Source organism: Homarus americanus, unplaced genomic scaffold, assembly GCF_018991925.1.
Source record: "Homarus americanus isolate GMGI-L3 unplaced genomic scaffold, GMGI_Hamer_2.0 scaffold16712, whole genome shotgun sequence".
Classification (NCBI taxonomy): Eukaryota; Metazoa; Arthropoda; class Malacostraca; order Decapoda; family Nephropidae; genus Homarus; species Homarus americanus.
Genome location: NW_024757794.1, coordinates 1,883,940 through 1,911,472, shown reverse-complemented (window position 1 = coordinate 1,911,472; position 27,533 = coordinate 1,883,940). Strand labels below are relative to the sequence as shown.

At 39.6% G+C, this 27,533-nt stretch overlaps 2 protein-coding genes across 5 annotated transcripts in view; one reads left to right on the top strand and one right to left on the bottom strand.

Annotated features, from left to right (window-relative positions):
- LOC121857784 (ubiquitin-conjugating enzyme E2 S-like) overlaps positions 1-27,533 on the bottom strand; it is a 70,493-nt gene that overhangs the window by 17,246 nt on the left and 25,714 nt on the right. For all 3 annotated transcript variants that reach the window (XM_042353986.1, XM_042353988.1, XM_042353987.1), the window contains exon 5: positions 20,605-20,709. The gene's annotated coding sequence lies outside the window, so the exon portion shown is untranslated. The remainder of the gene's footprint in view (positions 1-20,604; positions 20,710-27,533) is intronic.
- On the top strand, positions 516-26,866 carry LOC121857785. 2 transcript variants are annotated; one of them, XM_042353990.1, is made up of 9 exons: positions 516-723; positions 4,680-4,804; positions 9,948-10,153; positions 16,040-16,128; positions 17,592-17,763; positions 18,348-18,544; positions 20,646-20,794; positions 24,752-24,991; positions 26,346-26,866. In XM_042353990.1, exons 3-9 carry the CDS (start codon positions 9,993-9,995, stop codon positions 26,619-26,621), a joined length of 1,284 nt encoding a protein of 427 aa, XP_042209924.1. In that variant the 5' UTR covers positions 516-723; positions 4,680-4,804; positions 9,948-9,992; the 3' UTR covers positions 26,622-26,866. The 2 variants fall into 2 exon arrangements, with proteins under 2 accessions (XP_042209924.1, XP_042209923.1); XM_042353989.1 differs by lacking the exon at positions 4,680-4,804.

The following is a 27,533-nucleotide window of genomic DNA, read 5'->3' as shown; positions in this document are numbered from 1 at the left end:
TCAGGAGCCAGTGCATGACCAGTATCTGCCAGCAGTGCGTATCATGGACGTGACCGACCGCCCAAGCTTCTAATGAGCCGATCAGTGGCGAAGAGGATAAAAGTGAAGTATTTTGGGGCGGCCAAGCGGACACTGTCACTCGTTCGCCCCCCCCCCCCCCAGTCGATCTAGTTGTGAATGGGTAGTTGGGTACCTAATTTAACAGCACGGTTAAGGGTGAGAGGGAGTGAAGGCAGCCGTATGAAGTGCCGGCCACAGCCTCTTTATATAATGAAGTGTAATATTCAGTGTGTTGTATCCTCGCTTCCTTTAACGGACGATCAGACTTGCAGGACCTACTTTAACAATCGTGGCAAATTATCTGCAATTATTTTTGGTTTACATATTTATTAGTGGAAGTGTATTTATGGGCCCCAGTCAGTTACTGGGGAGAGCCAGATCCATCGGTGGTGTGTTGTGGGGGGTGATGTGAGCGCCGTAATCAGCAGATAAGATCTAATTGTGATAAGTCATTTTCTTCAGTGTGCGAGGTAGCGGACCAGTAGGGCTCACTGGTCGGGCAGTGGCGTGAAGTGCAAGTTTCCCAGGATAATTTGATCGATATGTTCGATATAAACACCAATTAGCACACCACTAACAATAAGATCAACGAAGTTCATGCGTGTGTGGTTTATAACCTCTACTGTCACCAACGACCGTTTAAACAACAAATATTATTTAAAGGTGAGTAGTTGTGCGTGGTTTTCTTGGACGACTAGGTGAAAAACTGAAAGTGGGTCCCATAGGCATAACTGCCTGCCCGTTAGGGACAGTGTAGACACAGTACACTGTATACAAAGGGAGGCAGCATGGCCGGTACTGCTCTCGACCGTATTCTCATCCTCAAGTTATAAATTTAGGTACTCACTTACAGCTGGGTGAACTGAGAACACCCAGGAATCGAATCACCGAACCCTAGAACAGGAGGAGAGCACTGTATCCACTAGACCGCCATGTAGTTATTAACTATTCACAGATAAAAATAACTATAACAAAATGCTCTTCCGTAGTTATCTGCCTAGTTTTCAAAACAACAGCCTAATGACCGAGTAATAATTTATGAAAAGCGTAGTGTGGAGGGCTTATGTGTGAGCACCATGTTCCTGTGACTATAAGAGAGACACACATACTACCCTGGCAGGAGACGGGTCAAATGAGAGTTCCAGAAAAATTGTTGTAGTTATAACGTTATTGCTGCGCTTCAACAACTAAAGTCTTTCAGCGTGTGACATGGTTAGTAATGCACTGGTGACTAGTCCGACAACTATTAAAAATTATGAGATTTGTCCGGAAAGGTTGGCGGTTGAGCTAAAAGTGTGGTGATAGTTCTGGTGAGGTTTTACTTCACATTGCTTTTGCTCGTAGTGATGGAGGTGGGGGAAAAAAGCAGGATCAACATAGAGTATATGTAGGCGGAGTGAGGGCAATAATGGTTATGTGGCTGAACATGTAACTGACTGATGGTGGTGAAGAGTGCTTAGGCAACACCACCTCGAGAATTAAGATAATAGTATAGTGGTAGACGATCAACCCCCGGGAGTAATATAAGAACATAAGAAAATAAGGAGTCTGCAATAGGCCGGTTGGCCTGTGCATGGCAGCTCCTGTCTAGAGTTACGACCACTCTCTATCATCCATGAATCTATTTAGCCTCCTTTTAAAACTTTCCAGCGTTCCAGCACTTACTACAAAGTTGCTAAGCTTGTTCCACTCGTCTACCACCCTATTTGTAAATCAGTTCCTTCCTATCTCCCTCCTAAACCTAAAATTATCCAACTTAAATCCGTTGCTACGAGTCCTATCCTGCTCGGATATTATAAGAACTGTTTCTATATCTCCTTTACTGATTCCTTTCACCAACTTAAATAAAAACGAAGAATACTTAAAGGACACGGAGGGCCCCCCTCCCCAAACACCACAATCTGCCTCAGCTTAGGTTAGCTTGGCTTCCCTTCCCTTGCTGTAGTGGACATGAACTGCTGACATGGCAGATTTAACCTCGTCCCCGCAAGGTGGAGAGCCCACCTGCTATCAATTTCCCTCTTTATTTCCCACTTCCCAACTTTTACCTTCCTCCTACACCGTCTTCTATCTTCCTGAGCCAATAGGCTCTCTTCTCTCCATCACATCGGATCGGATCGGAAGATCGTCACCAAGACAAACTCAAGTTAGCCTTCATCGATTAAGACTAGGGTACAAGTGCTCCTGGCACCAGACGATCGGAAATGTCGTCAGGGAATGCACCTACTGTCAGGAGCCAGCGGCCAACCCACTGGAACACTATCTCCTCGACTGCGAAGTCACACAAAGTCTCCGAAACAGAATTCAAAACTTCCAAGAAGAACACACAACACCAGCGGCCACTCTAACCCGAAAGGCCCAAGCAAACCACATTCACCACCTTCTCCGGGTCATCACACGAAACCTACCACCCAGATAGCTGAGGAAGTATCCTCCCCCCGCAAGTGCGGACCCCAGTTCGGGGTGCGCGCCACTACGAAACTGATCACGTCCAAGAGTGGGGGTTGGTGGTGTGCGTTCACTGACCGAGGGTCCGCTCACACTTGCAACCTGCAGTATCCTTTCATATCTACAGGTAGGACAACCTCCAATCCCAAATCCGGTCTGGCTGCTCCAGGAGTTCCAGCCGGAACCACCAAACGGGCCGCCAACAGGCAAAGGCCCGTATCGGACTACGGTCCGACAACCTCAACAACAACAACAACCGTGAAGATTAATTTACTCAATGCTCTCCAACAGACAAGACCTCCTTTCAACAAGCTCCTCACTACACAGCAACTCCCTAGCACTGCATGGTGCATATAATATATATATATATATATATATATATATATATATATATATATATATATATATATATATATATATATATATATATATATATATATATATATATATATATATATATATATATATATATATAGAAAACGCCATTGTGAGTTTCCCTTCTCACCTCCATCCTAAGTGCGAGATCTCCTACATAGCCTACGCTACAGCGTGTTTGATGTGTTTGAACAATTTTCTTTATCGAGACGAGGTTTCTGACCCCGAGGTGTTCACAGCCTCATGTTACGATTCACCGCGTTTCGTATTTTGTATTAATTATTCATATATAATCGTCTTACGTTAACTTTAAGGTTGTTATTTTTTGTGAATTGGCAGCATTTGTTTTCTACGCCACATATTAAGGTTCGAGTTCGGCGTTTAATAGTTTTCTATTTTTTCTCAGGTAAGTTCCTTCGCAAAATTTCTTCGGTTCAAGAGTTAGCTTTTATCTGCGGCGTTACTTTGTTGGAGTTAATTACGTTGAAAAATTAACACTGCACTTAATATACTCTCAAATTGTATGTCACATCAAGATTAGATAACAAAATGACAAGGCCAATAACCAGGCCGTGGGTAAACCAGGGATTGCCTCATCTACGCATTTATCTAAATATCTTTAATTTCGTTACTTAATTTTCTCACAAGTTGTGCTTTGGAAATGGTGATCACATCGGTGACTAAACATGGTTTTATCTAACTGCTGTCAAGATGGCCGAATGCTTAAGAAATGAATATGTTAAAATGATTTGTTCTCACTCGATCACATTGGCAGATGAACAACGAGAGGTTGTACAGGGAAACATTCGAAGCATAAACAGGTTTAAAAGAACTGTAGATATAAGAACATAAGATTGGAGGAAACTGCAGCTGGCCTATTGGCCCATATTGGGCAGTCCCATTTACACCCAACCCCTATTGCTCATATAAGCATCCAACCTATGTTTGAAGCTATCCAGCGTATTCGAGTTAATGATGATATTTGGTAACTTGTTCCATTCATCCAATACTCTGTTTCCAAACCAGTGTTTACCAATTTCGCGCCTAAATCTAAATTTGCCTAATTTAAAACCATTGTTACGAGTTCGCTCCTGGTTGGATGCTTTGAGTACCTTTGTAATGTACCCTTTGTTTAGCCCTGACTCCCATTTATACACCTCTATCATGTCGCCCCTCGCTCTACGTCTCTCGAGGGAGTGCAAATTAAGATGCTTTAACCTGTCTCTGTACTCAAGGTTCCTAATGCCCGGGATTAGTCTTGTCATTCTCCTCTGGATTCTTTCCAAGGATTCTATATCCATTCTGTAATACGGTGACCAGAACTGCACTGCGTAATCCAGGTGAGGTCTCACAAGCGCAAGATATAATCTTAAGATGACCTCGCTAGTCTTGTCTTGTATACTGTATAGATATTCAGTAATATCATCGTACAAGTTCAAATTGATTCAGCTTTTATAGAGACAGTGTAGGAATACAGTGTCAGTATACACTGGTAAACTGTAATTCAATTCGACCAAGGATAGCTAACAAAGCCATCATATGCTTATCTTCGGTAAGGTAATTTGCTTAGGCTGGGAGACATCAGTCAGTAACAATAGTTGTTGGCACAGATCTACAGTGGCAGAGTGGCTATAAACTGATGAATGTTTTTAAAATCAACACAATTTCTTGTTCGTTTCCCCCTTCATAACACGGTAAGGGTTATACCCACAGGATTGTGGTAAAGAAAACTAACCTGAGAAAAAACGCGGGGGCGACTAATGTTGATTTTGTAAAGCGCTTGGTAATGTTTACAGTGACGGCTGACTGCGAGGCGCGTCCAGTCAGGCTTGGGCTACGCTGCCACAGTGCACAGAGCTGCGTTAGTGTGAGTGTGGCAGGCTGAGGGTGCGACGCTGTGCTCTGCTCCACGTTACATAAGGTAAACTTCAATATGTTATTCTCAAAATTATGACAACTCAGAAAGCCCTTTAAATAATAGCTATATGTTTTAAAATCGATTTTCTTATTGTTGCCTTGCCTGTGAATACAATTGGTAGAATTAATTTTGTATCAAGCTTGGCTGTTATCAACGTGGCGGTAATAAAAGCTTTTCGTGAAAGGTTCTTCAGTTAATATTAAGGATGTTAATTGGAATACTTCCGTGATAAGACGGATGTTGACTACCTTCCTACGTGGCTGAGCCAGAATGACTGGCTGCACTCCAATCAGCGGAGTTGACTCTCTTCATCTTTTTTGTCGATACCTCGGGTTTAGCCAATACAAATTCGATCGCTTTTGCTGAAAGTGTTATGTGGTATTTTTGTTTTTACCGGTGAGACAATGACAGCCCCATATCACTCGTGAAACAAGATTATGCTCACCGTTGGCGACCGTTCACGCGTATTAAATAAGTAATAACAGATAGTAACCCAATGCTTATCAAAAGATATGTGATTTATTGCTCTCGCAAATTTAATGGTACATTATTTTTAATTCAAAGGGGAATCAGCTTTAACGAAACGTGATTTCACGTAAAGATTCAAAAGAAACGCTCATTATAAATTTCCATCAGCACTGATGCGAGCGCGACTGTCCGAATTTTTTCTTTATTCGTTATTGTTTTTGTTTTTTTCAGTCTTGCTTGTAGGATTCTATCTCTAATTTGTAATATTCCTTTTATTAACTTTCAGTTTTTTCGTTAATTTCTCGGATTTCTAATAGTGTTCCAGCAGTCTTGATGTTTATATCAATATCATTGACTACTATGTATAGGTTGGAACAATGGTTAACTATTTTCTTTATATTTTCCGATAAATTTCACAACTTGGATTTTCACATTTAAGAGTTCGGGAGTTATATTTCAATTGTATCATTCCAGACTTGATCATAGAGATTGCTTCTGCTTCTCTTAAATTCAACTTTTCCATGTACAGTAATTCCCCTCTCTCTAGTAATCGAATATAATGACACCACCAGGGGCCGTGTTTCCTCAAGTAAACAGAGAGCATGTAGTTTCCTGTTACACACGCTTGGAAACCAATAAACGGGGACCCGCCGGTCTCGCAGCCTTACGTAAACTGAAAACGAGAAAAGCCAACGTTAAGAATACAATGATTTTATTAGAAGTTATGTTCAATAATTGTTAGTTTACTCTCCACTTTATAACACAAAGGAAAATGATTTAGTTTCATTATTATGAACTTAAAGATTTCATTGATTTTTTGTGGAAGACGTTTTGAGTGTTGCTTTTTGTTTTTCTAACTATGCGAGCCAAACAAAAGCCTCAGGTTGGCCAATATTACTAATTCCCCACAATTAATAGGTGAAATATGAATGAAATGAGGCTAAGTGCGGGCAGATAACACGTAATCACCGTGACCCACTTAATGATAGGTACAGTACACATAGCATTTACGATATTACATCACATACCTTTTTGGAAATATTTCCAACATCTAAATTCCCAAGTGGAAATAATTTATATATTCCTAAAACAAGTGCAATTATTCTCACTTTTACTATAAAAATTAAGTGCACGTCTACCTAATTTTCTTGAAGTCCCAAGTGAACACAATCGCAATCCCACTTTTTTCCAATTCACGGGGATATATTCATACTTTCATTCGCTAATTGTCATATTTTAAGTCGGGCTACTTCTTCATAATTGCAGTACAGTATATGAAAAAATATACCCCGAGAAGCGATAACGGCGGAATGCATCTCAAGACTCGACCTTAAAAATATTCCACTCGATGTTGCCATAAATACGATAAATTCGGTGATATCACACACATTCTTTATAGTTGATAATACACACACACACACACACACACACACACACACACATATATATATATATATATATATATATATATATATATATATATATATATATATATATATATATATATATATTCGTATGGTAATTTGGCGAAGCGAAATTTGTTAGTAATATTTACTGCCTCAATTATGGCCAGCAAAACTCGAATACATCTGTATGAAATATTTTTATTACTATTGTTATTTGTATTTTAATAAATTGACTGGGTGCATATGTGTGGTTTATGTGAGTTTATAATTATAGTGTGTAATTGTGAATGTTTATATTTTGTGTGGTTTGTTTGTGTTTTAAGTATATATATTTGTGTTTATACATGTTTGTGTGTTGTATGTATGCGAGTGCTTGTGTGGATATACTGTATATATATACTGTATATATATATATATATATATATATATATATATATATATATATATATATATATATATATATATATATATATATATATATGCTGATAACCATGAAAACAAGAAAACACACGAAGTTCTGCTTCGTGTAATTTACCCTGCAGATGTGAATTGCAAAGCGCTTGGGAACTTCGTGTTTTCTTTCTGTGGTTATCAGCATATACCTAGATCACGCGCACCTACAGTGATTTATTGCATATATATATATATATATATATATATATATATATATATATATATATATATATATATATATATATTTATATATGCTGATAACCACAAGAAAACACGAAGTTCCCTAGCGCTTTCGTGCAATTCACATCTGCAGGGGTAAATTACACGAAAGCGCTTGGGAACTTCGTGTTTTCTTGTTTCCTTGTGGTTATCAGCAATCAGCATATACTTGGATCACGCGCACCTACAGTGATTTATAATGTCAAATATAAACTTTGGAAAGGAATGGCAAAATAAAGTGTTACCACGTGTGTGTGTGTGTGTGTGTGTGTGTGTGTGTGTAAACTAATCGAGTTTATTTATTTCCATTATCATAATTATGTTGGGGTTACCGTGTTTACAATGCCGCGCGGAAAGGTTAGACTTCATCCTGAACTTAGTCTCCCAGGATGGCGCGGGTTAGTCAACATAGATAACTACAGTATTTAGATAATTAATTCACTATAACTAATATCTTAAGGGTAGAGATAATACTTGAATAAGAGTTTGATCAATATTTTCTTTCTCGGGAAAGGGAATCGTAACAAATTAACAAAGATTGGTTGACGAAGACCAATCCAATGGCCAGAGAACTCGGCGGCCATTTAATTAATCCTCGTGGCCTAATCTTTATTCGTTTGTGATGATAACCTCACCTATAAAAAAAGATAAGAACACTGCCCTACATAGTTCACATGAAGTTCTTTTCCTGTTATTATCTCATGACACTAATACTTGATGGCAGTCTTGTAACGTAGTGTCTAAAGTCTAAATTATGCCAAGGATCTTCCCACTTTACCTCCAGTGTCAGTTAATTTATGCTCCTCTCTTGGCGATTATCCCTATTAAGCGAAATAACGAGTCCGACTGGTCATTGCAGGTACAATCAACAGCAGAAGTTCGTCCCAACCCACAAGCATTGCCAGAAATGTACTGTATTTACCACAATCAATCAACCAGTTCCAGCAAATATATATATATATATATATATATATATATATATATATATATATATATATATATATATATATATATATATATATATATATATATATATATACTTGGCTAGTTATTTAAGACTTATGATTGGTGAGTTTGGGGAATTTTTTCTGGGATATTTCGAAGTATCAGAAGACGATTAAAGATAGTGATAAAGCATTTAACATTTAGATTAGTGTAATGACAAGCGTAATTCCCACAGCCATCCTGACCAGAATCTCATTAAAATTATAGTAAAATCATACACAATCCCGGTGGGTCCCGGTCAAATAGCCGATGGTTATTCGACCGGGAATTCCGGTCAAATAACTACTCCGATTAATATATAAATTACGGTATTTATTGATGTCTGATACAATTGCGTTGATGTAGACATTTACAAATATAATAACCAGATAAAAATAACTTCCTGTAATACTACCTAGAACAGGCAGCATCTCTTGAACATAACTAAATAGTGTAATACTGTACTAGCTTCACCAGAGAAGTTATCACTGGCATGTAGATGTAAACAAACACATTTCGTTCTGAAAACTTCTGTTTACGCCTGGTCTTGTCAAGCGTAGGTTCACAGCTGAATAGCCGGCTGCGTAGACCAGGCTATTCAATAGGTGATGGTTGAATAGCCTCTGCGTAAAAATTTAACCATTGCTTCACAATGTTATGACACTGTCACAACATGTTAAAATCCATAGGGATGACGTCCCTTTAGGGATAATGTGGGTACAGCACTGTGTTTTAAGCCTTCGGTACGCAAGGCGTTGTGTCCGGCACCCCACTCAACACCTTTCACTTCCCAGGTACCCGTTTACGGCTTGGTGGACTGGGCGTGCATGCCTCCAGGATCGAACCAGCGATTCTTGTAGAGGAGGCCAGCCACTCGGCCGCCGCACTCCCTAGTTCACTAAAAAGTTGTTATTCAGTAGCGCAAAGAACACAAGCCTCACAAGAGCAGTCTATAACAACTCACGTGATCTAGACCAGACAAAGGTCGAGCCTGTGATCTTTACCGAGATTAATCATTAGTCTTTATTTCTATATAAACTAGATTTGTCGGCCACTCTTCAGACATTGTTTCTCTGTGGTGAGTTTCTTATTTTAGTTGCCCGGTTCAGTCAAAATTACGTTGGTGAGATTTATTAGTTGCTTCATTTCGCCTGCTGTCAGAAGTAGACAGGCATCTAACAATTCACCTCGTATGACAGAGGGTCCCATAGACCAAGCCTGGGGGGCCGTTAGACACAAGACTGCCTATTTTGGGTACATAGTAAGGCAAGGTGGCCGGCACAGAAACCGACCGCCTCTATTTTACCAGTTAAGTTACTTAGGTACCCATTCACAGCTTGGTGGATACCCTGAGCTGTACCCGTCCAGCACATACATTATTTAAATTTCGCCTATTAAAATTACTCAGAAAAGAGGTGAGAAATTAATCTTAGTGAGTGAAATTTAAATCTGTTCACTGGTAAGATATTTTGTTTTTGTCAAATAATTCTATTAAGCAGACGTCGCGACTTATGATTACCGCATTGGAATGCTTTGGTGTATTATAATATCACCTAGTTTTAAATACTACTGTATACTGTACAATGAAAAATGTGTTGAATAAGAGTTCTTTTCAGAGCTAAGGACGGTGGAGGCGTAGCAGGAGGTAGTGTGAGGGAGTCATGACTGAGGCCTGGGAGACGAGCCAGCTCAACGGCGAGGCAGGGGGCACGCAGCCCAACACTCGCAATTCCCGTGAAAATGAGGACGACGACCAACGGTCCTCCTGCTGCTGCGGCGCCTGTGGCCCACCCTGTACTACCTGCTGCGGGATATTCATGAAGTGAGTAAAATATTACTCTATCTACTGCAGATGAAACTGTCTCTCTGTAAGTAGTCTAAAGGCTTGTGGAAGTACTTTTGCAGGAGCAACAGGCACGGTACCTAAAAGTGATAACATCTCTTTAGTCTAGCTCCTTGGTGGTATATTTATGTTTCGCCCCCCCCCCTCCCACCACGCTCACATGACCAATATCGTCTTCAAAAAATCTGTATTTCACATTATCTTCCTAGTGATCTTCTATTGTTACTTGTTATTTTTATCCAGTTTCCCAGCACGTAAGGAAACTAAGGATGTTTGACTGACGAATCGGTTGTGCTGCTTTTGCAGTGTGTATAGTACTGTACATCATATAAACCTGAACCTTGGCATACGGAGGCTGTCCAGTTTGCAGAGGACGTAGTTCCAGGATGGTGGTGGAGTTTCCCGAGGCTGTTGCCATATCCAGCCGGTTTTCACCCTTCAGTCTAGCTGCTGAGAGCTATAGGCCCTATATAGTAATTCTTTTTTGCCACACATCTTTACACCCGCTCAATTTCATAATGTTAGTTAATAATAATGTAATAAACCTTCAGTCGTACAAATATATCCTTTAATATCCAGAGCAGCCACACCACCGTAAACACCATCCGTTTTCACGTTGGGTCCCCACGCCCTCACAGGTAGGACTATTCCCTGATAGCTACCCTAATCCTTACTTTTTCCCATGTCCTTTTCTGTCATCTCGTGCTCCCGGCAGCCTTATCTTGAATCCTCCTCAACCACAACTTACTTTTATAACTGTATCTATCTTTGACTTCTTAACTTCTCAAATTTATAGTAATCTTCCCACCAATCACTTTGCTGAAATCATATTTGAGTTCGATGATTTTACTTTTCACAATATACCCAGGTCGGCTTATTATTCGTATGTATTGTACAATTACTTTTCCCCCATAACTTGTGCTGCAGTACTCATACTTTGAGCTTGTTGGCGGTATTGTTTAATCATCTTATATTCTTAATATAGACAAAGAAAACGAGTTCTCACATTCTACAAATTGATTGCTATATTATCTAAAAGCGAAAATTTAAAAAAATGATAAAATCAAGCTGCCGGAAATAAGTGATTGGATTAATAACAAGAATTCTTATCGTTGTGTGAGGTTCGTTGATGTAGCAATAACCAGAGTCACTTTAGGTTCCTCTCGTACTCCAGGCTTCTGGTGTAGCGCACTGGGATTACCTCTGCAATCTGAGTGCGCTTCAGCAAAGTCCTGAGATTACCGTGCTTATAATGTCATGTTGAATTACCACTTAGAGTATTATTTATTGTTATGGATGGCTGAAAGCAGTGTGTGGTAGTTAATGACACGAAATCGGCATGTGTACTCGTGATAAATTTATAATTTTAGAATAATCATATTAGAAAAGATAAATTATGAACTAAAGCCTAATTAAACAGTAAGTAGATAACTACATAATAAGCACGTATGATCTCTTTGATATTCAGCCGTTTCCATACTCATACTCATACAATGTCTCACTTCAAAAAGCTGGTTTTCCGGCATCTTCATGATGCAGATTAATATAATCATTTTCTTTTATATTTTAATTTCTTTTTACTCTTATTTTTTCGCCCCCTAGGCCCCGTTGTGGGTAGATGACTTGTGTCCGGGTGGACTATTCCCCGTAAAAAAATAAAATCAAAACAATTATGTAGTTTAACGACGCATAAACGGACGGGCGGACGGACGGGCTCACACACACACACACATAAATAATAATAATGGTTGTCCCTCGTGTAACGAGGATGGCCGGCCCAAGGGCCACCTAAGCGTGAATCTGTTTAAGGTGTAGAAACTGTCGCCAACACAACAACCACACCCTAAGTTAACCAGCTGCATGACCCAGTGCCGAGGAATAGTCCGAGAAGAGCGGACAACTCGCCAACTGCACTGACTAACCATTACCCCGGAATATCGATTAACATTCAGGTTCCCAATTACTGCTGGGTAGACACACACACACACACACACACACACACACACACACTGTATTCCGCGAACACATGTCATAGAAAAAGTTACAGAATATCTGCTTCCTTCAAAAATTTTAAAGTTGCATAAGTTGATCAGCATAAGTTGCAAGGACACGCTTATGATGTTGTCGCGGAATCATTAATACAGTATTCAAGGATAAAGTAAAGAAAGTGAAGGTTTTTGAGGGGAACCCTTCACCCACCCCAGCCATGGTTATGGTTATGCATACCTCACCACTCTAACGTTAATGTGATATTCCCTTGAAGTCGATGCTTAAGATTCGCTGACTGCTCTGAAAAATTAAATTTTATTTTTCATAGGAAAAAAAAAAAAAAAAAAAAAATTATATATATATATATATATATATATATATATATATATATATATATATATATATATATATATATATATATATATATATATATATATATATATATATATATATATATATATATATATATATATATATATATATATATATATATATATATATATATATATATATATATATATATATATATATATATATATATATATATATATATATATGTATGTGTATATACTATATATATTGATAAAATCACATGACGTCATGCCTCGAAGAGAGGCTACCACAGGGATAAATAAAATACTGTTTATAGTCCTTGGGCTACCATGCCATATCCTTGTCAAAGTAAACGAACTGATCTACTTAAGATGGTAAAATAGTTAGTGTGTTAGTGTAAATTACTGTTATGGCTGTCGAATTGTGTTGCCTCTTATCAGGTAACATATCATGTAGTTAGTCTTCACACATACAGTATACTGTATACTGGCACACTTTGTTAATATTCAATTGCATTTTGATCCCCAGTGTTTGTCGATCCTCTTAACTCCAGTGAACGGTAACAATCTCAACCAACCAACGTTTGATGATTAACGGCATCAAAAGAAAGATGAAACAACACCCTGGAGTATTTGTTAATTACGAAATCGTCCAAAACCTTGCACAAGGCTGTTTTGGTTCAGTGAAACATTCTATACAAAGGATTTACTCTATTTCGCATCAGTAGAGGAAGAAAGTAAATACTATAGTACACCGCAGAATTTTTTATTCTGAAAAAAAGGTTAGAAACCGAACGATAATTTGCCACATATTCTCTGACTATTTAACAATAATTCTTATACTAAGGTAAATATGCAAAGGGAAGATGTTTTGGGAAAGATGAAGTGTTGTAAAATTAAACTAAATGTACGTTGAAAGTTGACGCCTAGAACCGCTACATTTTAATATTTAATGGACGTCAAATGTATAATGTGTTGCGCAAGGACTAGCTGGCCGTCAAGACCTTCCCAACTTCCCGCAATAAAATATCCTTGATTGATTGATTGATTGATTTTGAGGCTATGGCTAAGTGCGCTTGTAATTAATCGATTTGTCCTTACTTACCTATTACTCTACCTACTTGTATCTTTTATTTCATCTCTCATATTTACCCAGTGTCATGTTCTTTTTTCTCAATAAACGGAACTAACCCGTATCCTAACTACGAATTTTATACGTGGAAGGGGGAAGAGGGTGTTTAAAACTACAGATCCAAGGTACCGGACCGGGTATTGTTTCTGTCCTGTCTGTCTACCTGTGTCCCCAAAATAAATCGAGAACGGTTTTGCAGATTTGTACCAAACTTGGTACATTTGGTAAACATATGACAACGTGTATTTGATAAACTTTTAGTGAACACCACTAAAATTGACTTAGTATTGCCAGAGTATAATGGAGTTTTTCAGGGTTAAAGAAAACGATGACGTCTAGGAATTTTGCATCTGCTCGGATGATGTTTTAATTCCAAGTGTTTTTATATTTTAGTTTAGTTTTAAGTAATTAGTATAAATGTAGTCAATTTAAACTCCTAAAGTGACTAAAAACATTGTACCAAATTCTGCGAAATTACATGTATTATTATGGAAGTATTGTACTGTACATTGGTCATCAATAGAACAATAATAAACATACTGTATTAAGAAGGTGGATAGCCCACCTGCTATCAAATCTCCCACTTTATTTCCCACTTCCTAACTTTACCTTCTTCCTACACCGTCTTCCATCTTCAGAGCAAACGGCTCTCTACCCTCCATCTCATCATCATCAGAACAAAATCTACAAGTACATACTTAGTAAATTTAGCCAAACTTACCTAAACTGCCATAATTTTGCCTTAGTATCAATGTGTGTATGGACAATGAAGTGATGTTTTCTCGTATCTCTGAATAGTTGTATGTACCGTACATAAGGCACAACACACGTATCGTTCACAGCACTTCAGTTTTCTGCGTCAGTATTTCAGTTATGAAACTTCCAAAGACAAAATCGCCCAGTCGTCTTACACTGGATTCCCAGTCATGTAAGGATCGAGGGAAATGACACGGCAGACGAAGCAGCCAAGGCAGCTACACGTTCTAGAAGCGTACACATTCAAGTTCCAGCAAGCGTGCAACAGATCAAGAACCACCTCAGAAAGACTAACAAGCTCCATATCCAAACGAGCTTCCTTGACGCATTCAACGCTGGTTCCCAATCAGCCAAATGGTACCTGGTGGCTACAAAAGGGGAACCACCATTCGCGGACAAGAAAACACCAAGACAAACCCAAGTTAGCCTTCATCGACTACGACTAGGGTACAAGTACACCTGGCAGACGATCGGAAATGTCGTCAGGGAATGCACCTACTGTCAGGAGCCAGCGGCGAACCCACTGGAACACTATCTCCTCGACTGCGAAGTCACACAAAGTCTCCGAAACAGAATTCGAAACTTCCAAGAACACACAACACCAGCGGCCACTCTAACCCGAAAGGCCCAAACAAACCACATTCACCACCTTCTCCGGGTAATCACACGATACCCACCACCCAGATAGCTTAGGAAGTATCCTCCCCCAGCAAGTGCGGACCCCAGTTCGGGGGGCGCGCCACTCCGAAACTGACCACGTCCAAGAGTGGGGGTAGGTGGTAAGTGCTCACCGTCCAAGAGTGGGGGTAGGTGGTAAGTGCTCACCGTCCAAGAGTGGGGGTAGGTAGTAAGTGCTCACCGTCCAAGAGTGGGGGTAGGTGGTAAGTGCTCACTAGCCGAGGGTCCGCTCACACTTGCAAACCTGCAGTATCCTTTCATATCTGCAGGTAGGACAACCTCCAATCCAAAATCCAGTCTGGCTGCTCCAAGAACTCCAGCCGGAACCACCAAACAGGCCGCCTACACGTACAAGCAAAGGCCCGTGTCGGACTACAGTCCGACAATCTCAACAACAACAACAACAACAGCCGCGAAGGTCATTCTACTCAACGCTCTCAAACAGACAAGACCTCTCAACAAGTTGCTCACCACACAGCAACTCCCTAGCACTGCATTGTACACACACACACACACACACATATATATATATATATATATATATATATATATATATATATATATATATATATATATATATATATATATATATATATATATATATATATATATAACGTCATAGTGAGTTTCCTTTCTCACCTCCATCCTTAGTGCGAGATCTCCTACATGTACGTATGTATGTGAGCCCAACAAAGAGAGAATAGACAAACACAAAGATAAATTTGACAACTAGCCACATACACTATGCTACAAGTGAATGAGTTAAACTTTATACATTAACCCTTTGTAAGGTTAATGTGATGTAGATATTAAGTGGCTTTTGCCCATATCCTCTTGTTTGTGTAACTAAAACAATGTTGAATATTCTATTATAAAATGTTGCATATTAAACAGTCATCACGTATACATTTAACCCAATGTGACGTGAAAGTGTAGTGAAATATTTTTTGGAAATCCTTAATTAATGTTACTTGACAGGTATACTGTGGGGAGGGCACTGCAGCTCGTCTTCTATGTGTTAGATATTATTACTGATGTGGGCGTGGCCATGGCTGACTACCACAGCGGTAAGTAAAAGTAAAATGTAAAGAGTATAACAATTGATGTCTATGTTGATGACACTAACCTACACCAAAGTTTGTTTTACTCTTCTAATGCCATATCTGGCCATATCTCTCAGTAGATTGCCAAATTTTTACAACTGCCATGAACACAAGTAGCTAACCAATAAAAAAAAAGTTACATTCATTACTTCCCAAACATAAATTCTTGCTGTCTCATTTCATATCATCCATCCTCTTGTTTTACTTCTTAGCATCCCCATTTCCCAGCCACCAGTGTCAATATCCTTCGTCTTACTTTAATTATCAACCTCACTAGGAACACCAAATTTTCAACATTACAAAGAATGCATCTAAAATACTAGTTTTGTGCTCTGGTTTATCCATAATTTGCTGCTGCTCAACATTTACCATTTACAAATTACAAAGGCTATGTTCACCCTCACATAGAATACACCCTCCTGTTACTTTTTACTTTTTTACTTTTATCCTCTTCGCCACTGATCGGCTTGTTAGCCGCTTGGGCGATTCAGTCACGTCTCTGATTACTTTTCCTTTTCATTTATCTTCTTCACCAAAAGATCGGCTCGCTAGCCACCCGGGCGATCGGTCACATCTCTGTCATGCACTGTTGGCAAATACTGGGCATGCACCGGCTCCTGAATGTACCTGAACCCGCTCCAGTGTTGGTCAAGTCTTGTCTTCGAAAGAGCTCACACTCGGTGCCGTCACAACACTCTCTGGTAGATTGTTCCAAGAGTTTACAACCCTCACTCCAAAAAAGTTTGCCCTCACGGTTTTCTGGACTTGCGGCTTCTTCAATCTTGAGCTGTGACCCCTTGTGGGGCGAGTGTCTGCCAGCTCCAAGTAAGGACACTCAACTGAGTAGTGCCCCCTGAGATGCTAGGTCCCCCCTTGCCCGTCCTGTTAGTGAGATGGTGCTCCATAGTACATCAAGACTTATTACGAATAGATAAAACACAATTCAAAACTTTTGCCTCATCAGCTGCTGGCCCCACATTTTCTCCATATCACCCTTCTATACCAGACAATATATCTCTTCACTGTCTCTTTCTCACTGCAATTTTCATGGTTATTGTGTCACTCAAATAAAATCCATCATTCCCCAAAGTTACAACCCCAGCTACAACATACAGTACAACACAACATTCCCTATCATGGCACCCCTACTCTATGCAAGTTCCCTTTAGTCGAGCCTTTCCTTCATTCCTTGTAATTCTCAACACTGGAAGTTTCATCAGCCTACATCCTAGATGTCTTTAAATGTAGGACACATATCTACATCTTACCTCACAACTTGGCACATACAATACCTTCATCTTTCATATCTACGGTGTACTCCACAAGCCTACCCAGAGTATAAGTCACTGTCAACAGCATTGTCCTCCAGAAGGCATACTACCCCTAGTTCATCACAGTGTAAAAAAAAGTATTTATTTTCCTTTCAGGAGATGTGGTCTTCGCCTCCATCACCATAGGGCTTGTGTTTGCCCCAGGCTTTCTTTTTGCCCTATTCGCCTTCACAGAGGTCCTCACTACCCACACGGGGATTCTGGCATGCCTCAAGGCTCCACTCTGGCTCATCAGTTTCCCTATCCTGCCTCTCTGGCCTGTTGCCAGGTAAGTGCCACACCTCCTGAGGAACAGATTCTTATTAAGACAGTTAAGCCACAATGGAAAAGAGACAGGAGAAGGCAGGGCTGGATGAACTTATCATGGATACAAAGACAGTATCCAGGGATTTTCAGGGATTAGGGGGTCTGAGAATTAAGATAAAATGTGTTTCATGACCATTTTAGTTACAGATTTGACATCTAAACAAGTCATCTGATGACATACCTATATCACTGGCCTTGTAGGTCGGACAGACAGACATACAAATGTACAGATGTATACAAGCACACACTGCATTGAACAAATTGCATTGGGAATCCAGCAGAAAGGAAATTAAAAAAATATGCAACTTTAGCTTTTCTTTTAGGATGGAAAACCAAGATGAAAATTGCAAAGTTAGAGTGGTGTGTAATATCCAAGATATATACTGTACTATCTTGGTACTTGGATAAAAGCTTTCAACAGAATTACAGTGTTCAAGAAAGTAAATTAAATAATTAACATTTTTCTTTGGAGACTATTAAAAAGGTAAGATTATGGTGAAAAATACTGACAGATATAAAACATATTCATATTTATGTTCCTGACAGAGATGTGCACCAGATCTACCATGGGGCTATGGCCCTTATCCCTAGCAAGCGTGCCCACCACCTCAAGTACTTAAACCGCCCAAGTCGTGCTTATCTCCTCAAGTTCCTGGAGGCCTTCACCGAGGCAGCCCCTCAAATACTTCTCCGCCTCTACAAGATCACACTCAGAAGACAGGAGCTCCCATTCTCTCAAATAGGTGTGTAATTCAACATGTATTGGTGGTTGACCAACATAACCAAGGGTGTATATACTAGACAAGAATGAAGGGATAAATACACACACACACTCTTTCTATGTTGTCACTGAGAATTTAGTACAGTATACTAATCATCCAATGATGACGGAATGCTAGGAGTTTTTAATGGTGTCACCCTCCTCAGTTAACTCTAACGTGGCTTGAGACACCAGTATGGACTGGCAGGGTTGTCTGCAGATGTTGCATGTGTAGTAGACTACATTTAGTGCAGGAGTAGCAGCAGCTTAATCTTTCTGACAGTGGTGCTTGTCCACCTTGGCTTGAGGTCAAGCAAACTCAAAAGCTTTAACACCCTCTTGAAAGGTGTTTCTCTAAATGTTGTAATGTAGGGTTATCATCTCCTAGGTGCGAGTGTCAATTTGTAGTTTTTCCGTTGCCTGCCAACACTATGTTTGCTATTCTTTAAACAGCTGTAGAGTAAACTACTTTAGTAGTTTATTGTCATCCTTGTGGGTAACATGGCTGATCCAATGTAATTGATCATGTATGATGTCACCGTCAATGCTCCTGTAATTGGTGTAAGCAAGAATACTGGCATTTATCCTCTTATTTTCCCAGCGAACTCGGAGGAAGGAATACAGACTACGTTGGTGAAAGTTCTCAAGTGCCTTGAGGTGTCTCCTGCATGTGACCCATGTCTCACTGCGATACAGCAGGGTGGGGAGGACCACTGATCGATAGATGTGCAGCTTTGTTGCTACTTTCAAGTCCCCACAGCTGAAGATGCAGGTATGCAGTCTGCTAAAAACTTGAGATGCACATCTCTGATGCTGGATCTTCTCATTAATGTCTGCAGTGGTGGACAGGTGGGAGCCAAGGTAATGGAAATGGTTAACATTGGAGAGGATGGTCCCATTAACCTGAATGGACAGTGGAAGGGTGACTGAACCAAGTTGCATTCAGTGTGAGCAATGAGGATGAGGTAATCTACATACTGAATTTCTGTGATGGAAGTGGCTGATACCCTTGTTCTTGCTTGGACTCGGCTTATGTTAAGAACTTCCTTCATTTGGTATTGGATGTCTACCTTGTTGGCTAGAATTTATTGAGCTGCCTAAACAAGTTGTTGGTGATATTAAAGTAGTGTTCAGCACACTTGCTGAGGAGTAGTAGTCCTTTGGTACTACACTTGCCCACCCCACTTCTCCCTATATTATATACCTTGATGTAAGTCAGCATCTTTGGCATTGAAGTCACCAAGAAGGACAACCTTGACTTCCTTGGAGATGGAGGACAGCACTCCATCAAGGTCAGCATAAAAGACCTCCAGAGGGATATGAGGCATCATGAGGCACTCTTTGATCCCAGCAGACATCTTAGTTTGTTGTGCAAAATAGTACTGTATAGTGAATGTCAAAGCCGGCTCCAGAAATGTGACTGCAATGTCATAGCAAGCTAACCCTTCCAGAAGAAGGTACTGTATAGCCAGTCCTCTTTTCCATGTGATGAACCTCGTCTGTGTGCCAGGTCTCGCTTATGGCTGCTATGTCAAATTGTCAATTCTATACTTAAACACTTCTTTCACCACAAGGGGTGTTCTTATTTTAGGGTACTCTCCTGTGCCAGTATCCACAAGGGACCTGATATTCCATGCAGCAACATAAGAGGTTGTGTAATCTATTTTGATAATTTTTCATGTTTCTCACCACATAGGGTTGCCCAATCAGGAGAATTATAGTAGGAAGGCTATATTTAGGGCAGCTTTTCAACCCCCCCCCACCACCACCCCATGCAGGGTGAGCAGAGTGGCTCTTGAGAAGGACTGCTCAATTACACACCCAAGATCGAACCGCACTGCTGCCTAAATCCCAGTGCATAAACGGCCACTTTATCTTTGCTGACCAAGTGTAGAGTTGTGACTAGGGAATCCCAGCAGTCATATCCACCAGTTGCCATAGGACTTTTTGGAGGTTATGATCTTTTTCTCCCCCTACTCACACTCACAGACACACACACTATAAATGTAATAATACTATATATTGTATTTTTTCAGTACTCACAATAATACATCTCATTTGAATTGCTTCTCTTGCTTTCACAGAAACAATAGAGGCGGTGCAGTTGTCCTTCTCAATGGTAACCCTCGCCTCAAAGGTCATCTCCACCTATCAGAAGAATGTTACAACCAATCAGATTATTAATGGTGACATGGAAGAAAATGAGCGCTTTAAGCTTCCCTGCCTTCTTCAGGTATGACCCAAAGTCTTTGATTTCATTTACCTATGTAGACTTGACTGTTTATTTAACTCTATGAGAAACTCTTGCTGTTATGTGGGATCTTACACATAGTGGATGAAAAGTCTTGCTACTGGATTTACATTTCTTTCCTTTTTTACAAGAATTTTCTCCATTACAGTATCTTCTTTTTTTCTTTTCACCACTTACCAGTTTATTAACCGTACAGGTAAATGGTCTGTTCTTTGTTATGACCTGTACTGTCCAGTCTCTTTCCTTGATATACAGTGTACCAAGACCTCATCAAATCATTTATAAACTCAGCTCTACTCTTAATATGTTCATCTTTCTTCTTCCTGCCTTCTGTTATACTGTACTGTACTATACTGTCATAAATTATCTTTACTGACCCACTAATCACTGTATTTTTTTTTCTGATGCAATTAAAGGGAAAACTTATTTATATACGAGTAAGCCCTTGTAATATTTTGATGTATCTATGACATGAAAACATGTCCAAAGGAGGACCACCAAACTGCATCTCAGTTACCCAGAGAGATTAGAATGCCTGCAACTGCCTAGTTTATACAGGTACTACAGTATAGATGGGCAAGGGGTAACCGAATTGAAGTTTATAAACATCTTGGAGGGCACTACTGTACAGTACTCAGTACAATTTTACACCGTTTTTTTTTCTAGAACATCTGTACAGTATTTTTTATCATGTGGGAAGGGCACTGAAAGCACTGTATACTAAGATGGCAAAAAAATAAATAAATAAAATAAGTAAATAATATATATATATATATATATATATATATATATATATATATATATATATATATATATATATATATATATATATATATATATATATATATATATATATATATATATATATATATATATATATATATATATATATATATATATATATATATATATATATATATATATATATATATATATATATACAGTCAACCCTCACTTTACGCGGTCCCACATTCCGCGTTACCACGTTTACGCAGTACCCTGCCGGAACCCGGGATGCTCACATTCCGCGGTGCGTGTACCCCTTTACGCGGGTGAAGTATAATTTTTTTATTTCGCTCATAAAATTCATACAAATTATCCGGCCAGATTATAATTTACATTGCTGGAATTCTTACAATTTGATGATCATTTTGAATATAAGCATCATAGATTTTGCATTAGACATACAAATTTTAGATCTAATGCAAGTATTTTGTTTACTCAGAGCAAATATGTTATCTTTTGTGCAAAATATATGAAGTGTATATTCAAAATATTCCTGGTCTTGCAAAGAATCCAGCAATGCCAATTATATTATCCTAACTTTTGTCTGAGGTATTATTTATTACTAAAAAGGTAAATATTCTGGTTTCTCCCAAACATTTATCTGGTAGGGAGGGTTGGTGGGGGTGGGGGGAGGGAGGGACTGACCGACCATCTGGCGTGGTTGGAAGAGGGGGGGAGGCAAGGTGGGGTACTTTGATTGACAGATAGTGTTGTGAAGAATATTTTTTTTTTTGATTAACTGAAGATATTTGTTTTAGCTCATAAAATTCATACAAGTTACCCGGCCAGAATATAATTTACATTGCTGGAATTCTTACAATTTGATGATCATTTTGAATATAAACATCATAGATTTTCTTTTCTCTTTTTTCTTTTATCCTCTTCGCCACTGATCGGCTTGTTAGCCGCTTGGGCGATCGGTCACGTCTCTTTTCATTTATATTCTTCACCAAAAGATCGGCTCGCTAGCCGCCCGGGCGATCGGTCACGTCTCTGTCACGCACTGTTGGCAAATACTGGGCATGCACCGGCTCCTGAATGTACCTGAACCCGCTCCAGTGTTGGTCAAGTCTTCTCTTGAAAGAGCTCACACTCGGTGCCGTCACAACACTCTCTGGTAGATTGTTCCAAGAGTTTACAACCCTCACTCCGAAAAAGTTTGCCCTCACGGTTTTCTGGACTTGCGGCTTCTTCAATCTTGAGCTGTGACCCCTTGTGGGGCGAGCGTCCGCCAGCTCCAAGTAAGGACACTCAACTGAGTAGTGCCCCCTGAGATGCTTATAAACCTCAACTAGGTCCCCCCTTGCCCGTCTGTAGTATAAGCTAGGCAAGTTCAGGCGCTCCAATCTCTCAGGGTAGCTGAGGTGCCGAAGTGCAGGCACCAGTTTGGTGGCCCTCCTTTGAACATTTTCAACCAACTGACAGTCCCTAGCATATCTCGGGGACCAGATGGGGTGACAGTACTCCAGATGGGGAAGCACTTCACTCCTGAAGATTGTCACGAGGGACGGACCGTCTAGATATCTGAACGACCTTCTTATAAGACCCAATAATTTATTTGCCTGATTTACCTTCTTCTCACAATGGCCCGAGAACTTCAGCTCATTGTCAACATACACACCTAGGTCCTTCTCACACACAGTCTCAACTAGTACATTTTCTTCATCCCGTTGGGACATATGGTACGCCTCCTTACCGTTGGTACGCCCCAGGTGCATCCTCTTACACTTCGTGACATTGAATCTCAGCAGCCATTCCTTCGACCATTCCTGGAGCCCACAGAGGTCCTTCTGCAGCTCTTCACAGTCCGCTTGGTTCTTAATTTCCCGAAATAACTTGCCATCATCGGCAAACATTTGTATGGAGGAGTGTACAACGTCAGGCATATCATTTATGAAACAAACAAACAACAGCGGGCCCAATACACTACCCTGCGGTACCCCACTTGTTACAGGTACAGATGACGATTTCGTGCCATTAATCACCACACATTGCTTGCGGTCATGTAGAAAGTCTTCTATCCACGCTAGGACATTTCCCCGAATTCCGTACCCTTCCAGTTTGATTTTCAGCCTTTCGTGGGGTACACTGTCGAAAGCCTTGGCAAAATCTAGGTAAATATTGTCGATATTACCACCCCGTTCTAGAATATGGGTCCAAATATCCAATACCTTGAGCAATTGTGTCAAGCAAGAGCGCCCCGGCATAAAACCGTGTTGGCAATCTTTTACAAGGTTGTTTCGTAGTAGATGTTCCATCGCTGCATCTCTGATAATACTCTCAAGTACTTTACATATTATGCTGGTCAGGCTCACCGGTCTATAGTTGTTCGTGGAGTGACTATCGCCCTTCTTGAAGATAGGACTCACATAAGCCACTTTCCATTCACTGGGGACCATTTGTTCATCCAGGCATTTACAAAACAGAATCTTCAGGGGCTCTGCAAGCTCGTTGCACAGCTCTCTTAGCACTCTAGGATGCACCATGTAAGTATTTTGTTTACTCTGAGTAAATATGTTATCTTTTGTGCAAAATATATTACATTTATATTCAAAATATTCCTGGTCTTACAAGGAATCCAGCAATGTCAATTATATTATCCTAACTTTAGTTTGAGGTATTATTTATTACTATACCTTAAAATCTAGTGGTTTTCCCCAAAAAATTTCTCAGAGAGGGAAGAGCCAGCGAGTGTAGTGTGAGAAGAGGGGGAGGGAGTTGAGTCCATTATTTTAATGGACATTAACTTAGCGACTGTATTTCTCTATTTCTCTTAAGTATTAATTGTGTGCATGTACCATCATAAAATTAAGATGTTATTTTTACTAGAACATAGGTATTGTGTCGGAAAAAGTGGAGTTTGAGGGTCAGCCGGTCTCTATTTCATTTAATCCCATATGTTATGTTGTTCACTTTACGCGTTTCTCGCTTTACGCGGGCCTCCGTGGGTTCAATTGACCGCGTAAAGTGAGGGTGTGTATATATATATATATATATATATATATATATATATATATATATATATATATATATATATATATATATATATATATATATATATATATATATATATATATATATATATATATATATATATATATATATATATAATTAATTAATTAATTAACAAATATTCCACAACATCCATTACAGATAATGGCATTTTTGTGGTGGGTGTCATTCCTTGTGGCCAGGTTTGAGGTTTTGGCACTCTTTGCTGGTTCTCTCAAATGGTGGATCATCTTGGTTATTGGCAGCCATGTTGTGCTGGTGTTCCTCTTCCAGACAGTTGCTGCTGGCAAGAACAAAGTCAGGAGGATATTCATATATCTCTTCAGTGCTTTTGTCTTCATCTTTGCCTACTTAGAGTTTAATATGAAAGCTCGATTAAAGGTGAGAACATTTATATAGGTACAGTAAACCCTCGATAACTTAGCATATATGGGGCTCTGGCCTTGCCGAGTTAGCCCAAATTCCGACATATTGAGGCACTTTCTCCCTTTTAGAAAAAATACAATAAAAAACTGTCGACCCATATATGTGTACATGTACAGTGGTCCCTTGGTTAACGAACACAATTCGTTCCAGAAGGTCGTTCGTTAACCGAAAATTTCGTTAATTGGTTCCAGCTCACCGAAAATTACATACAAACTAAAAATAAATGCAGTAAAGTACACTTACTTTGAGGTGTGCATTTAGAAGGCTCCTGGTTGATGATGATGATGATGGGAATTAGAATGGGGGTGGAGGAGAAGGGAGAAGAGAATGCATTGGGGTGGAAGAGAAGTCACCCCATGCTTCATGTCGCCATTTGACCATAAAATTTTAGTTCACTTGGTGTAATTCAAGATTATTTTCTTTAAATCAACACTGCACTGCATTATATATTGTCAATATGTAAAATAAACTTCAGAATGACCAATAATTGTACTGTAAAAACGTAAAAATAGTTTATGTTCAAAAGAGTCTCAAGCCAGATGCTTCCTCCACTGAGCAGGGACACAAACTGACACCATTTTGGGTGGGTCAAGTGGCTGTTTGGCGCCCTAAAAACTAGTTTCCTGTACTTCAATTATTTCAAATAATTGTTAAAATGACTAAAAACATTAATATAAAACTTGGAAATTTATTGAATAGTACAACTTTCTTGATATTTACTAAAATGGTAAGGAATTTAAGCCCTAAAACCGATTACTGTATTGGCGGACTAATACTACAGCTGGTGAGCAGGCAAAAGCAGGCGAAAACATGTTGGGAAAAATTCGTAAGGAATTTGTTAACCGAAATTTTTTCGTGAACCGAAGTGAAGAATCTTATGGAAGGTAATTCGTTAACTGAGGCGTTCGTTAACCGAGGATCACTGTCATTACTAAATGTAAAAAAAAGTAACACTTTCCAGCACTGCAGGTGAAGAATGAAGCATCATAGTAGGTGACACAGAGGCGTGGTAGGTGATGCAGGTGGCCAGATAAGACAAAATTTTCCCAGATAATTTTATATATCTCAACATTTTCTGAGTTATACTTATACATTCCGAGACCATATCCATGCCGAGTTATATGAAACTCCGAGTTATCACATACCAAGTTATCGAGGGTTTACTGTCTAGTACTTACATATTCTATACTTAAGAAATAAACTCAGTGGATTACCAAACAGTAATGAAATAACTGTTTGTATCATGCACTAACTACAGTATGTGTATATTAGTCACTTGTCTGATCACAAACTCTTGGTAATTTTACAGGTGGCACCATGGTTCCCCTACACTCTTTACTCTATTTTACTGTTCATCGAAAACTCTGTCATGTTGGTGGTATGGTACTTCACACAGCAGAATGCCACTTCGAACTTCACTCCAACAGAACGAGAGATTTTCACCACACATCGAGAAAATCTTATATTTATTCACTATGGAGCTTTTTGCTTTGGGCTTCTAATGATGATCATGACATTTTGTTGTGCTTCTAAAGTTTCCCGAGACATTGACACAAATGATGAAGGAGAGATGAGGACTATATAGAGAACTTGAAACTATAAATCAGATAGACTGAAGGCTGAGAACTATATAGATCTTGGGCCTCTGATTTTAAGAAGACAGTAACCCTCACACCATGCAGATTCAGGGGGTTACAGATGCATACAGGTTGTGGACACTGTAATATCCATGTGCACTGGTATATATGTCTTTAAATTACTGTACAGTTAACCCTCACTTTACGCGGTCCCACATTCCGCGTTTCCACGTTTACGCGGTGCCCTGCCGGAACCCAGGATGCTCACATTCCGCGGTGCGTGTACCCCTTTACGCGGAGAGCGGCTGGCGAGCCGCGCCATTTTTGGATCCAAACCTACCGCCATCCGCCATGTTGTGTAAGCTGCGCGAACATGGTGCGCACAAGGTCGCCCAGTCATCAAAACATTACCAGTTCTTCACCCGCCACCCACCACAGCCGGCCCAAGTCAGTGATAGTGATAATTATGGTGAGGATATGGACTTATATGGACTTTGGGGAGTTTGACAAAGAGGCCCTGCAAGCCTCTGTGGTGGATAGTGATACAATTGATACAAGTGACACAGGTGAGGGCCAATAATCTGCCCTCTGCCTCGGAACCAACCGCCCATCCCCGTGTGCCCAGCCATTTTTTCTACTAATGTAAGTGTTAAAAAACCTAATATTATTGATATTTCTCTTAATTATTAATTGTGTGTGCATACCATCATAAAGTTAAGATAATATTTTTACTACAACATAGTTGTGTGTCGTCAAAAAGTGGAGTTTGGGGATCGGCCCAGACTCCATTTCAATTAATCCCATATGTTATGTTATTCACTTTACGCGGGACCCTCCGGGTTACATTAACCGCGTAAAGTGAGGGTTAACTGTATTTTAGTATGCAGTACCTGTGCATAGTAAATGAATATGCAACTGGT